The sequence below is a fragment of the Pelmatolapia mariae genome, linkage group LG16_19 (genome assembly GCF_036321145.2).
Source record: "Pelmatolapia mariae isolate MD_Pm_ZW linkage group LG16_19, Pm_UMD_F_2, whole genome shotgun sequence".
Classification (NCBI taxonomy): Eukaryota; Metazoa; Chordata; class Actinopteri; order Cichliformes; family Cichlidae; genus Pelmatolapia; species Pelmatolapia mariae.
The window spans coordinates 21,344,149-21,360,609 of NC_086241.1; the positions used below are offsets into that span (position 1 = coordinate 21,344,149).

Consider the following 16,461-nt stretch of genomic DNA (forward strand, 5'->3'; position numbering starts at 1 on the left):
TGACGCATAGCGTTTTTTTAAAAGCCGAGAAATGCACCGTATTTGATAGCTTGCTGCAAGACCTCACACCGAGCACATCTACTGGGTGTGGTAAATCTCCATTAGCGAGTTAGCGCGGATCGCCCCGTGCGTGGGGCTGGAAGGTGCTTATCATTTTGCAGAAAAAAAGAGACTGCTAAAAATAAAAACATAAGAGGTTTTTGGACAAAGTTTGTGTTCTCTCTTCTTTAAGCACCAGTTCGAGCACCGTTTAAGCACCGGCACCGTTTCAAAAGTACCGATTTGGCACCGGTATCGGATAAAACTTAAATGATACCCATCCCTACTTAAGATACACATTTCTGCAAGTTCTACTTCCCTCAGTTTACTGTTAACATGGAGATAAGTCAGGCTTCGAGCAAAGATTGTGTCTCTGTTGGCCTTTGCTTATGAAAGCTCAGGGTTATGTCATGTCATGGTTACTGAAAATACAATTTGCACTTGGATGTGTGACATACCAAAATTCTCTTACGATCCTTTTCTGACAGGAATTTCACCGGTGGGTATTTCTGAGAAAAACTGTAAGAGAGAACACAAAAACCTTTTGTAGAGAACATCTGGAGAAACAATCACATAAGCCCAAAGCAAAACAGAACAATCTAGGACCTTACTCTCAATCCAGTTCCTGTAATCTTATTAATAAACATCAATAAACTATATTTTGTTACCTTTGGTGTAGCTACAATTAAAAACAAAGATATGAACTGGTTAATCATTTAGAGAAGTGTATTTATTTCAAGATTGCTTATGGGAATACAACACTGTTTCAAAAATAACCTCAACTTGATTATTAAAACTGGCCTTTAAATAACCACAACGCTGCACCACTAAGCCTGTGCTGTATGCATGATTAAAAAAACGAACATTTTTCACAGAACATTCACATTTTTTGTGGAGGAATTTTGGCCCACTCTTCTCCTTCAACAATGCTAAAGTTTATTGAGATTCGCTGGCATTCATTAATGCTCAACTCTTTGAAGGTCGCAGCAAAAGATTTCAGTCAGGTTGAGTTCTGGACTTTGACCGGGCCATTGTAGCACCTTGATTCTTCTATTTTTTCATTTTAGCCTTTCTGTTGTAGATTTGCTGCTGTGCTCGGGATCACTTTAGTATCTCTGTAAACACAAGTCTGCGCATAAATTGTGTGTACGAACGTTTCACGCAAAATTCAGTGTTTTATCAATAATTTCATGTGTTTTACAAACACATTTTGTAGCACCTCTGACCAAACATATGAACAAATGAAGGCCTGGCTGTCGTAGGAAAATTTAAAATGAATGCGCTGCTACTACTCAATAATTTTTACTATTGCCTTTTGGTTATTTATGGTTTTCCAAAACATCATGAACCAAAGAATATTTAGAATTACCATAAAAATCAAAAAGTATTCAATATTCCTTATCTATGACATCTTAAACAATCATATATTTCATTACAAAATTAGCTCACTCAAGGGGAAACAATATTCAGTACCTCCATTATTTTAGCTCAAGCTTTTATTCATTGATTTATTTAATTACTTTCTTTTAATATTTTTCACTCACAAGGAAACACTGTGAAAAGCAGCCCCTTTTTTTGGCTTGACAACTAGTGTAAAGTGTTTGTGCTGATGTGCTGTGTTTGGGTTTTGTCAAATGTGGTGCTGTGCCTTACGGGCAAACATCTCCACTTTGAATTTACCAGAACGTCCACTCTTAGGAACACTGCGGCCTTTTAGTAACACACACCTGAATGCTTCATACCAGCAAACCCTGAGATCTTCTACTTTATAGAGGTGCTCACACTTGCTGATGATCAAATAACTAAGACCATTTGATTGGCGACACCTAATTGATATTTCCCCTCTTAAATCCTGTTAAAGCAGTAAGGAAGAACTGTTTTTCACAGGGCTTAGCTTTCAATGATCCACAGTCGCTCTTCAGGAGCATAAGGTAGATATAAAATGTGCTCCATTTAGAGGTTCTTGTTGCCCTAACACATGTTAAACTAGGGATAACGGGCTCATTTAAACACGTACCTTTGTATGTCAGTGTTATTAGCATTAAAGGTACTAAAGACAAATATGTATAATTAACACCTTCAAGCTGGATTACTGTACCCAGAGATGCTACCATAAAAACAATGCAAAATTAGGTTAATTAATTGATAGCCTGTGATGTAGAAATCTTCTTATCACAAGTAACAAACACCACCAGATGCAATTAATTAGCTGCTGTTGCATGCATTCTGTCTTCAACATCTGTTAAAGAGAGATAAACCTTTTAAATAAGCACAGAATGTTAATCCATGTGCAAGTTATTCAGATGCTGCATTCTCAGTCTATAAGTGCCCTTTCAAATGAAAATTCAACAGTTTAAAGTAGGTAATAAAGGCATATATAATGCTGACCCTTAAACCTACTTATTAGTCCATTAAGCTTTCCTTCACACCGAGCTATGAGCAAATATTTTAACATCTCAATGAAAACAAAAACAACAACAAAAAAAAAACCAAAAAAAAAAAAACCCCAGATACAAACCTTTGTTCCAGGTCACGAATCTTTTCTTTGAGAGGAGCCACAACCTAAAGTGAGATAAAAAAGGGAGAAATGCATGAGCTGAATTAGCAATGCCCTTAAGTAAATAATAAATTAATCCTCCAGTGGTTCAATTTTACCACCGCAGCATGCTAATGTAGGTTTATCATTAAGTTCATGTTATTTTCATAACATTGATTTAGTCAAGAGATGAAATCATATGTATTCCTTGCAAAATGTGCAAATTTTTATGTTTAGTGAATATTCCTGTCCTTTAGACCCAAACTGGCCTATACAATACAAACAATTCAAAAAGCATAGTGATCCCTATGGACATTTGAAAATATTTTTCCTTTGGTACAGACAATTCAAAAAAAAAAATTACACAAATACAAAAAATGATTAGTTCACAAACTTACACTTTAGAGAATTACAGATTAAAGCAGCAAGAAATGATAGATATTCCCAGAGAGAATTGAGTCAGGGCTGATGGAAACATTTCACTGTAGTTGAAGAGAAATGTGAGTCGAATTTCAAGATTAAAAGGATGGAAAAAGGATGAACTTCACAGACAGCAACTTTGTCAAATACTTGATAAGCCTATAATCAAGTATACAAGCACTCCTGTATAGTATATCCAATGATTTATAATAACGAAATGCTATAAACAGGCTCGCTGCGGATTGAAGCCAGATAAGCAGCAAGACACAGATATACAGCTAATTAATTACTTTAAATGATGCAGCTATTTTTTTTTATATAATTGCCTATTTCACTGCAGGATTCTTCTCAAAAAACCTGATCTGTCAAATGTCAGAAATAGATTTTCTATTTTAGTTTATACTTAACAATTTTAAAAGACAGAAAACCAACAGGACTATATTAACACTGCCCGTTTTGTCTGACCAACACTCTGAACCAGCAATGACAACTTCACTGTATGCATTGAACTCGAGAGAAACCAGAACAAAACTAATTTATAGTATCATTGCATTAAAAATAACTATTCAATGAAGTCTTTGCCTATTACTCAAAACTCCCTGCAGCTACCTGCAGTGACAGTGTTTTCTACAGGTATACCTGTATGACTGAACTAGAATCTACCCCTTGCATTTCTATGCCAACCACTCAACCTGTGGTTTGCATCCATTTGTGTGTTTAAATAAATACATGGAGTAAAGACTTTCAAAGTATTTAATAGTTGGGAACCAAAGACCTTTTAAAAGGTCAAAAGATATTTTTGGGGCATTTACCAATTGGAAGGTCAGTGGTTCAATTCCCAGCCCTTCCAGGCAGCATGTTAAAGTGTCCCTGAGCAAAATACTAAACCCCAAACTGTCCCTGATGAATCACAGAAGCTTGTGTGTGATAGTTTGAATCTGCTTAAAAGGCACAGAACAGAGCACTGCATGAATATGTGTGCTTATGTGGTCGGGTGAAATGGCATGTAGTCTAAAATGCAACAGCCCATATTATAAAATACCCTCACCTCATTGTTGTATCCCATTAACACTGGTTTGTAATATTACCATAAGAGCATATAAATCCTCAAGTCATGAACAAAACCATGTGTTGTGTGATCACAGTGACCTTGGCCAATGGCAAAAAAAGAAATCTAATCAGCCGCACCAAATGTAATCAATTTCCCTCCATATGTTCCTGCAATATCATTCCCACGAATGGGCCAAACATGAGCTCACAGTGACATCTGATCATCAAATAAAAATGATTCATTTTTGACTTCAACTATGAAAAACAATCCCCTGCTTTCAAGAGGAGTCATGCTAATGAGAGTGTGACGGTTGGACGAAGGTACAGACGGACAAGCCAAAAAACAGAGCACCTCTGGGCACAGCTGTCGTGGCACTGAGGCATAAACAGGACTGAAGAGGTTACAGGATGCACAAAGTGCAACTACCCTATTGTTAGCTAACAGGAGTAAAATCTCCTCACAACCTTTTATTGAATTCATTTAAGTGCTTTATGGCAGTAAGTCATTTCCCAGGTTCAGTGTATAAATAACAAGTCTGCTTGCACCTCATGTTATAATCACAGTGTGGATTTACTTAGTTTATACTTCAAACTGATTAAAAAAAACCTTAAGGTTACCAGTAATATGATGGCTTTCACGGGATCGAAAACTCTAAGGTCAACATCATAACAGACTGCAATTATTTCAGTGACCATCTGCAATCTGTGATAAGCACTCACTTTGATTCAATGTTAAGGGAATTATAATTGCTTTTACGAAGCTGACTTTACAACCGTGCGTGTCCTCGTGTGCATCAAATTCAGTTTCGATTCAATTTGCTGGATGGAGCCAACAAAAATGAACTCCAAATAACTGTTTTCCTGAGTAAAAACACAGACTTACATTCAAAAACTCTGAGTGATCCACAGCAACTGAAAATTTCAATGCATGCAATGCTACACCAGCTTTATCATGTGACTCTATGATTAGTACTTGTATAGCCTGCACACCAGTTGCTGTTGATGCAGTAAAACGCTTCTAGTACTTTAGTGATTGATCTTCATTGATTTAAATATTGTTTCAGCTGAAATACAAAGCAGATGATGTTCTTAGAAAAGTAACTTGGTATCCTATTCAATACTGATAGCAAGGTGGTGGATCAGCAGGGCAGGTGCTGTGCTGGAGTGCTGTGGTGAAGAGAGAGCTGAGCCAAAAATGTGAAGCTTTTGATTTACCAGTCCACCTATGCTCTGACCCTCACCTATGGTCAAGACATCTGGGTAATGACCAAAAGGTTTTGAATGAACTGAGATGAACTGAGTTTTGTCTGTAGGGAACCCGGCTCAGCTCTAAAGGCAGGGTGAGGAGCTCAGAAATTTGGAAGGAGCTTTGAGCAGAACTGCTTCACCTTCATGTCAAAAGGCCACTTGAGGTAGTTTGAGTATCTGGTTAGGATACCTCCAGCAGGACCGTGTAGACCTGTTTGAAAGGTTCTATATCTCATCATCTGAAACAACTGGAAACTGGTGTTGCTGGGGAGAAGGAGGACTCAAATACATGGCTTATCCTGCTGCCATCATGACCTGACTATATATAAAGGGAGGATAACGGATAGATTAATGTAAATTGACAAATCTTCATTAACGGATGTGTTACAGCAGATTTGCAGTCTATCAACCAAACAACAATTATGCTACCTCTAATAATCTTGCCCTGATCTAAGTAACTATTGTCTACCAGACTGTGTCACAAAGTGAATACTCGCATTAAACCTTAATGTAAATGTAACAAAAAAACAACAACAACAAAAAACCCCAACTTTTTCTAAGAGTCAAAACTCAGAGGAAATGTTTCATTACTTTTACAAGAAACAAAGAGCATCTATCTAGCTTTTTTATACTGAAATAGTAAAGAAAACTCTATACACATACTGCACGCAATAACCACCAAGTTGACATGGTAAGCGATTAATTATTATTTTGACGGGGGGTTATAAGTTAGTGCTGTATATTTAAGACCAAAGTCAAAACCAACAACTCAACCATAAAAAAAACCTTTCTGCTTCTAGTCTCTATTTAACATTTTTTTCTGACCTGTCACAGAATGATGAGGCGTAGACAAATGTAAACAGCAAAAAATTAGCTGGTGAGTGTTTTTTTGTTTTGGTCTGCAGACCTGACTCCACGCATCTACGATCCTATTCGTCACCACTTGTACAAATATTTAAATCCATTTTCACTACATGAAAAATCCCCTGCAGTTGGTCACACTTAACTATCCACCTGTGCTGCCTGTTCTAAATCCTAGAATTAGGAGTCAGCTCACAATTTGTCGCTCGCCTGAGAATAATAATTTCCCTCGGCTACAGAGCTTATTGCGCAGTAACTGCTGCAGCTGTTACTGCTGACGACACTGTTAATTCACTCAATAAGAAGCAACCCTGCTGTGCACTATTTGTAGATCTGTCCAAGGCTTTTGATGCTGTCAGCAACAGTCTTGTCACAGAATTTGCTCTTTGTGGGTTTTGATGTTTAATGCCTTAACAGATTTGAAATATATCTCCCATCCAGGATTACGTCTAACGATAGTTTCACCCAAATCACAAGAGGGCAGATAAAGATGTGCATGCAGATTTACTGCTATTTACTCTTTACCAAAATTCAATACTTCAGAAAAGAATTTATGATTAATGTTTCCAGTCTTATGCATGTACTAAATTACATTCAACAAAAACTGCAGTTACATGCTCTTCTCCACATCATTTACATTGCTTGGGTGACCCTTCCAGCCTTATAGAAAAACTGTCCTCGAAAGATAACACTGAATATTTTAACTGTGGCTATCTGCAAAAGTGCTGCTTGACAAGATCATTATCACACTTTTTATGGAGTTATATTGAAAGCTTTGATGATCCTTGCTGATAGAAGGCACCCTCATTTATATAACTTTATCACTTGGTCTAATAAAAAAAAAAAAAAACAGGTCACAGAAAAAACTAGAGCAAGAAACATAAACAATACAATCGCTGAACTGGGAACAGCTGGTTTCCAATAGCAACTTCCTGACAATAATTTGACAGCAAGCAGTACAAAAAGGCTGGAAAGTACGTGTCAATATATTATTCAGTCAACAGTTGTTCAGTTTTTAGCAGAGTATTGATAAGCTTAAAACAAAGAAATGTCATCCTAGAGGTTAAAAAACAAACAAACAAACAAACAAACAAAACCAACCATCCACTGTACTCTTAAATTCATGGTAATCTGTGAGTCAAGAAAAACAAAGTGAGTCAAAAAACAAAAAAAATTCTAAAGACTAGGTTGAAAAGAAACTAATTGTGTTATAGGTCTTCCAAACTAAATAAAAAAATTTCTAAACTTACAGTTTGGGTAACAGAAAAAACTACAATACATTCAAAAGTCACTGGTCAATGGTCAATATATAAACAAATAATAAGAAAAGTGACTCCAACCATATGAAAAGCAGAGTCTGAAGATTATTGAACAATTTTGACAAAAAGGTGACCTGATTTGGGGTGGTGGTGTGTTTTTCAACAAAAAAACAAAAACAAATCCAGGTCAGATTAATAAGGAAAGAAGTAAAAGCATGGATTGTCCCAACAGGTATACCTTTGTGAGGGCGTATTCTAGTAAATTATTAACACAAATGTCAAATATGTCTGGGAATCTGTGAGAAAGTGAAACAGTAGCTGATAACACAGAGCAGAGCTCCTTGGACCTGTGAATATAAAACAGATCAGTGTGGTGAGAACTGCTTTTTTGTTTCAAACTCACGTCTTCAATTTGTTGCTTGATCTTCATTTCTCCGATTTCTTGTATTGATCTATGAAGAGAGAGAGATACAAAGAAAAGGCCAAAGGACTTAATCAAGGACAAGGATATAACTACAAGTTTAAGCATGCTGTGACCTATAGGCAGCAACACATAACACATCACCTGTCTGTTCATTCAACCCTCTACATTCATTTTTTCTGCTTACTGTTAATTGATAGCGAAGCAGAACAGGGATGAGTGTTTCGGGCTAGCTCAAGAAGGTAATCAATTATAATAATGATTAAAAGGCAAGGGAAAAGTCCAGCTAAATGCAACTGATTAATACAATACAGAAATGTTGAAAGGCATGTCTTACATGCTTTACCCAACTCACAGTAAATATTTTGTATGGCTTTATTTCATTACATGCACCTAAGTAGCTTAATGTTTTTAATCAATTACATTCTAAACTTAATTTGAATTTATTTGCATCTCTAGTACTGACATGGCGTGTTTTACCCTTCATATTTACAGACCGACACAACAAACATTCAAATATTGATTTCAAATATTGCGAATCGATGCATAAATAATCCCAGTGAGCCAAAAGCTCAGGCTTGAGACTGCTTTAAAAGCTCAGTTTCCAACATTTTTTCTACTTTTGCGTTGTGCTGATGTCAACTGAAGGGAAGTAGTATACAAGTATTTTCTATTTTGTTTGACACCACAACAACAGCCAAAAGGCAAAATGTTTGTTCTCACAACATCACAGATGACTCAACAACACAGCCCAATGTGAAGCTGGATTTTGGGCTAGGCTAATGCTCTCAGAGGGGGGAGTCCCATCTGTAAATTACACTGCTGGAGAGTCAGAACCTCTAGACATAAATAACATTATATCAATGAAATGTTTGTCTTGTATGGATAATCAGATCAAACGGCTTATGACTATAGTCTGCTATAAAGCTGCTCTCTGTAAACCCACTAAGTCGTTTAAGCTGTTTTACAACAGCTAAAAAAATGTATGTAGAAAAGCAGTTAAAAGCAACTATGAGAGAGATGCAACACAGTCACTATTTTATGCACTTCTATATTTCCTGAGTGCAGAAGGCTTCCACTTCTGTTTGCATTTCAGCCCATTTCTCTCAGATATCTTTTAACAGGAATACAAATATTTTTTTCTGAACAGCAAAATCATGCAAAGCACCTAAAGCACAATCCAGGAATAAAATACAGAGCTGGAAGCGAGCATAGCTGACTTCAAAGTCAGCCAGCATACTCATCATCTTTGAACAGGATAAACATCTTACTACGCGCTGCTTTTTCACCATCGCTACCACACTGCAGCTATTTCATTACAATTCAATCTACTCCTGACAGCTAAGTCTTCTCAGAACACCAGGAGTAGAATGCCTTTTTTATATTACTCCTTTTATTTCATATCATACAAGGCGGTATGTTCATAACCGTAAATTCCTCTTGTTGTGCAGCAATAAGCATCTGTCATTATGGAGTAATGACACATTGTAGACCGAGCTCCACAGACACTTGTCAGGACTGGTTAATTAAACAGATAAAACAGCACAAAACAGAAGAGCAGAATGGTCGTCTTCATGAGACGCCCTACTTCTGGCAAAAAATGAGACATTATAGAGATGAGTAAACATTATGGCAGCATTCGGGGAATGCTATGAATTCTGATTAGTGTTAAGTGCATTGTTGGAGACTTACATCGGCTATATTTTTTTCCCACCCATTTGAAGTACAACAATTTGGCCACAACTACTAATACAAAAGGTTCCTCGGCATGTTTACAATTTGAAACAGAAAAAAGCTGGTATTTATGTTTATGAGTTTATTAAACACATCTACATAAAGTAATGTCTTGATGTCTCGCAGATTTTCTGAATTTTATGCTTCAAGCCCTTCAAAGGGCTTGTTGAAATCAATCACATCTGTCAATAGCCTAATCACAATTAAAATGTTGATGAAATTCTGGTGTGGCAAACCATGCAAAACATTGTACAGATAATCAGATTAATGTGCTGCGTGAGGCTAATGTTAACAGTGCTACTGACAGCAGTCTTCTATCACTGAAGGTTAATTTTCACACAGCTGTGCAGCATGTGTTTACACTAGGGCTGGGTCATATCATACCGTTCACGGTAATACCGGTATAATGTTGGGCAACGATAAGAAAATGAAATATCGCGATAGAATATGGGTAAAACGCGCATGCGCAGTGCCTTTGTTTTCATACGCATATGGCGGAAAAATCATGGTGGCGACGGAGAATGAGAAGGGCGACAGCGGATCGTTGAATGAAATGGATGAATCAGAATTGGTTTGTAAAAATGCTGCAACTTCAGTGGTGTGGAACTGGTTTAGCTTTCGTCCGTCAGATTCACAACAAAGCACTATTTTTGGTAGAGCATGCTAGCGGGCCGTCGTTATTACAGTCTTTTTTGGAAAATACGGCACACTTAAAATCAATCCTTTGATTTTTCTGAAAATCGACAGTGCCCCTTATAATCCCGTGTGCCTTATGTATGAATTCTGGTGGTGTTTACTGACCTCGAAACGATTTTATGTGGTACACGGCGCTCGAAAATCTGTCAAATGTTTTAGTACGACTTTGCTAAGCTACGAACCCGCACCGCTTGATGGGATTGTCGGAGCATTACGGCTATCGTATGCAGGAGCCTCGCGGAGTGATACGTACTGTGCTTCAACATAATATTACCGTATTGTGTGTGTATAACCTCTTTTTAAGTGTTGTGGATATTATACGTGGTTATGCTGAGGATATGTCGGCCAATTTCCACTGGAAATGCCTTTTGGTTAAACTGTCAGCAAGGAATTTGCATTTGCACTGTTAAATTTTTATATAACTTTAATGCACATAAAAAACAGCTGCTTGTTTAAGTAAAAATACATTGATGGGTTTTTGGGGTTTTTTGCACTAATAAAGTTGTGGAGTTGTAAAGTATTTTGTCTAGTGTCAATTATATCGTCAGTTATATCGTTATCGCAAATTTTCAAATGTATATCGTGATAAATATTTTTGGTCATATCGCCCTGCTCTAGTTTACACATCAGTCCCATCGAGTGGTTACATGCCGGTTTACTCTGACTCAGTTTACATTCACCCATTAATTTTCTAAAACAACACAAAAGAAGGCTAGCTATACAACTTCCCATAACTGAGGGAGCACTGCTGACATCAGCTGAGACGAGGAAAAAAATCTAATTGTGTCTAAATGTGAATTCTCCTCAATTTAATTTGATCCAAATGGAAGAAAAGTATTAGTATTGAGTAGGGCTGCAACAAACAATTATTTTGATAGTCGACTAGTTACCGATTATATTTGCGACTAGTCAACTAATCAGATCATGGGTCCATTGGACGTAAAACGTACAGCTTATTGCACCAGCATGCCTCTGCTCTTATATAACTATCATTAGCTTACAGCTTTAAGTGTTTAAGGTATGTGCTAACTAAAAATAAAGACAAGATGATAGTTTATTAAACTTTTAATGAAATTTGCAGATTGTCTCAGTGAAGTTTAATAAACTCGGCCATCTGTTCTTTCTATGTAAAATATAACAGGAGACTGGAGTAAATTCTCTACCATTTCACACTTCTGTTTAATCAGTTCTCTGTTTGACATTTATTCAGCTGTGTAAAAACTATAACTTTAATCTCAGCCAAACCAATTTACTGAGGAACAAATAAAACACTGAAAAAAGCCAAACAATAACATTTTTAAATTATCTGAGTGACTTATATATCATGTTTAACCTGAGTAACGAAAGGCCGCGGGGGTTTGAAAATTATAGGCCGGGAGTTCGCTGTTCTCGCCGGCTCTAGTGCGCCTTGAACCACGGCTAGCTATCGAGCTGGTGGGTAACAGACGTCTCCGAAAACGTCGGAGCGCTTTTGCAAATATGTGATGTCTTGATAAACCGAGCAGATATTTGAAGTTTACACAGCTACATTCTCGCCTGAAAATATGTTAAAAGTTTATTTTGTGACCCAGAAAGTGTAATATTAAAACTAAGTAGCTGCCGCCATTGTTGAAAACTGGAATTGGCTGGGCCGCGATATGAATTCTGAGATAGGTTGGGCCACAAAGGATACACCCGACCCATCCTTCAAATCTGGGGAAATGAATGACGCATTTTTCAGCCACGTTTGGGGGAGTCTTCGAATTTGGACAGGCTTCGCCGCGTCGCTGTAACGTAATTGGCCTACAAATGCGGCCTCCGAAGGATGCTGCACAGCTATGAAACCGGATGCTGCTTCTTCTTCTTCTTCGGGGGTTTAACGGCAGCTGGCATCCCTGGACATGCAGTGCTGCCCTCTTCTGTTTCACTCCGTTATTACACTCTTAAATTCTACTACTTATTCCTGCGTCTTTTGGGATCTTACAAAGCTTCAAAAGACGCGTCGACTATTAAATTAGTCGTAATTGTGACTAGTCGACTAATCGTGGCAGCCCTAGTATTGAGCTTTTCCCCACAGTAGCTACTCGAACTGAAAGTGTGTGTGTGTTTTTAAACACATTCATAGAGTACTTCATGCTGTGAACTTGAATGCTTTATATTCATTGGATCCACAACTACAACCATTTCAGAATCACTAATGTCTCTGGACTGTGGGTGGAAGTTAAGGCACCCACAAGGAGAACATGCAAACTCCACAGAAAGGCCTTGGCCAACAAGAAGATTCAAATCCAGACCATTTTTCATGTAAGGTGACAGTGCTAACCACTGTATCGCCCAAGTATGGCAATTAGCTAAGACCAAGCATAACTTTTACGAATGTTTACCATTCTTTTCAGTTCTCATTCAGTTGCTGTTTGCTAAACCGTGTATGCAGTATAAAATCCCCACTGCTCTTAAACAGCTATTAATTTAGTCTAAAACACTGCAATGATGACATTAACAAACAAAATGCCAATCACTGCAGTGACTGTTGTGCACTTTTTCACAGTCAGTAATAAGCTATGCCGTAAAACAAAGGTTTCAATTAATAAAGCAGTTCTGCTTTATTAAGACAAAACATAAGGCTCCTATGGCTGTGTGAATATGGGAGAACAACAAATTTCAATTTTACTTGGCTGATGTTTTTTGCTCTAATAACTATAATTAACAGTACACATAAGTATTTTTTTTTTTAATCTTTTCATTAATGGAAATTTCATTTTGTATATGTATAATAAAACACTGACCTTTTAATGGCTCTACACCTGCTGCAACAGGTTACAGATACTATTGTTCACTTTACCTCAAGTCTCAATGTAAATGCTTAAAGTTATTGTACAAATATAATCAAACTAAAAATGAAAAGCAGTATGTTATAATTCATCTTATGTTTTACATGTTTGTGACACTGTAGTGACACATCCAAAACAATTTTAGATGGCAGTAATGCTACTATGTTTCTGTCTCAGGTTCTTTGAGCACTTTAAATAATGCTGACAGAGCCGAGCGGGTCATGTTGGAGCTAATGAGGACTGAACAACAGTTCAGTATCTCAGTATAGTTTCTCTTTCTGAAATTACATAAATGCACGAATGAAGGAAATAGCAGATTGTTACCCTCTCAGATTACCAACTACTACATTACCATTATGAGACAGACACAGTTGTCCTGGCCAGTAAAGTAGTGACGCATTAGGTACAATACTATATTCACACACAGCACACGGGCAAATTGGTCATGGGTTAATCAGCTGCCATTCCCATTATGGAGGCTTGGGACCACCACTATGAGTAAACCAGCTTTTTATCCCCCGACGCTGAGTTTGTGTCTCCTCTCGGCCTCAAACCAGGTTTACATGTTAGTCAAGTTGGACAGCAGTAACAGAACTTTAGGTCCTGCATATGTCAACGAACTTTTTGGCCAACAATTAATGTGGAATGCTGCACAAAGTGGCTTTGCCTTCTCAGTCACCTGACCTAAATGCATTTGAGATTATTTAACCTTTATTGACCCTGGTAATAGAGTAAAGGAAAAGCAGTTCAGAATGTTTTAGATCTTGCAAAACTGGTGGAAAAACTTGTAACGCGAGTATCTACAAAAGCTTCCAGATGGCTGAGAATCCAAGCTTCCAAACCTGTTATGAAGACAAACGGCAGGTGCATTTCCTTTTTCCCCATTTAGAATTGTGTTATTTTACAGTTCTAATACTTTACCTTTTATTCTACAACATAGAAATAATAGAAATAAATGTATCAATATTTCCCCCCAAAGTTTTGGGCCTACAAGCAGTCAGAGCAGTTTGTGTCAGAATTAGAAGTAAAACAAAGGAAATAAAACGTGTATTTTTAAACAGACTATCATCAATCATACAGTCATATTGATAAGAAAATCCACAGGATGCTGCGCAGTCCTCTGCAAAACAAAGTACACCCTTACTTCTAGGAATTAAGAGAGTAAGTAGAAGCCGTACACTGATCTGGAGGAGTCAGGCGTGTGTTAACACAATGCTATGATCTTCCTGGGAGTGAACATACCAGCAAATTTACCCCGAGGTCAGACCATTTAATACTCAGAGACATTAAAAAAAATCAACATCCTTTGGACAAACAAGAAGAAAGTGGAGATGTTTGCCCATAACACACAGCACCACATTTGGAGAAAACCAAACACAGCCTATCAGCACAAACATGTAATACCAACAATCAGGCATGTTGGTCGAGGGATGATGATTAGGGTTTGTTTTGCAGCACAGGACCTGTGCACCTTGCAGTTATTGTGTCGACCATGAACTCCTCTGTACTCAAAGTATTTTAAAGTCAAATATGAGACCATCTGCCTGACAGATAAAGCCTTGCTGAAACTGGGTCAAGCAGTTGGTCAATGAACCCTAGCACAGCAGCAAATCGACAGCAGAATAACTTGGACATTAGGGAGGGGCAAGGGGTGTTGTGTTCCAACCACCCAGTCAAAGTCCAGACCTAAACCTGAGTGAAATGCTTTAGTGCAACCTTAAGAGAGCTTTGCATAAACAAATGCTCCCAGCCGTGAATGAACTGAAGCAATGTCGTAAAGAAGAGTGGGACCACAATTCCTTCACATTGATATGAGAGACTGATAAAGTCACACAGAAAGCCATTACTTCAATTGTTGCTGTTAAAGCTGGTTTTACAAGCTACTGAATCATGGGGTGTGTACTCAGTTCTCCCAAAGGAATGCGCAGAGTTCTGTGAAAACTCTCTTTTATATGATTATGTGATATATGATTATATATGATTTCAAGCAGAAGATAAATGAATTACTATACCTCATGTTGGTGTATGTTCCCCAAACAGCTAAAAGAGAGAAAGAGAACACATAATAATGGCATCATCATGAATGCAATACCAGAGCAGTGTCACATTGAGAGGCAGCTAGACTTTCAGTGATAAACACAAAAACTGCTGAAGACAAACAAGTAATGAAAACTGATCCAATTGTTTTTTCAACTACTGCTGTACAGTTTCACAAGTGGATCTGAAATCACTGAGCAATGAACTTACTATAGCAGTTAGTGTCGTTACTAGAACTGTCACATTTTGACTGTGTCCAATCTCTGAACACTTGCAACAAATGTTTATACTCAGTATTAATTAGCCTGCTGATTACTTTGTCAATTTTTCAGATTAATTCCTAAAATATCCTTTAAATTTCCCAAAGGCATTAGAAACAATTATATGAAATCAAAAACATCCAGAGGGGCGACTTATAGGTAGTCTACCCTTTTAAAGGTGCACTCTGGAGGACTGGGGGGCTTGGCCACCCAACAGTTGGTTGTTGTCACACGAGTACAGTTTGTCATGAGTGAAAATAAACTGTAGAGATGACAACTTGACGACAAGAATCAAAGATTTTTAAAAAATCGTGCGCTTACAGGCAATATAGGCGATCAAAGCGAGGGCAAAAAGCAGCTTCATGATTCTTCTGTTTAAGCTTGATATCATCCAGATGATCCGCTTCATCATCCGCTCAATGCAACAGGACCAGGAAACAAGCGAACCGCACGCTCAGGTCCAGCTATAGCATTTTATTTTACAGCGGTTCATGTCCTCGGTGTCAGGTCTTCTGTGTGTCTCGGTTTTACTGGGCGGACAGGCTGGCGATGGCACCACAAATTCACAGAAAGTGTAGCCTGGCGGGGCAGGCAAGGGACAGATGCTACGTCCTGCTACGTCAACACCGAGCGGGAGCAGTTTACGTGGCTAGCAGCGCACGCACAGGTAGCACACAAAAAGGTGGCAATCTAAACTGTGGAGTGTCAACGTTCACAACTACGCCTTAACTTATTCGCTGACCCCATTTATACCCACACCGAGAAGGCAGTCATATTAGCTACAGTACATGGCTACTTCTTTCGCACGCGGATGTGACTATCACACAGCTTCAAACTACTGTAACGCATTGATAACACTACGGACGGTTAGCCGTTAGCTTCACATTAAGCTACGCCTGTATAACAAGATTCTAAACTAAACATAACTGCCATTGAAACAATAGCAGAAATAAGTCGTCGCTAACGTTCATATTCGAATAAGCACCGCGAGAATAAATAAGTCGCTAATTTTAACAGCACTGAAATGTCGAAGTTTGCTCCTCTCGCCTGGGCCAAAGAATAACAGATGAGCGACCGCTCGGTGCTCGAT

At 38.0% G+C, this 16,461-nt stretch overlaps 1 protein-coding gene across 1 annotated transcript in view; it reads right to left on the reverse strand.

Annotated features, from left to right (window-relative positions):
• Positions 1-16,461, reverse strand: part of uxs1 (UDP-glucuronate decarboxylase 1) — a 41,416-nt gene extending 24,955 nt beyond the window's left edge. Inside the window, exons 1-5 of the mRNA XM_063499646.1 lie at positions 15,693-16,461; positions 15,087-15,114; positions 7,817-7,865; positions 2,558-2,601; positions 498-558 (exon numbers count right to left, since the gene is read on the reverse strand). Coding sequence (XP_063355716.1) covers positions 498-558; positions 2,558-2,601; positions 7,817-7,865; positions 15,087-15,114; positions 15,693-15,783 — 273 coding nt within the window. The 5' untranslated portion in view covers positions 15,784-16,461. The remainder of the gene's footprint in view (positions 1-497; positions 559-2,557; positions 2,602-7,816; positions 7,866-15,086; positions 15,115-15,692) is intronic.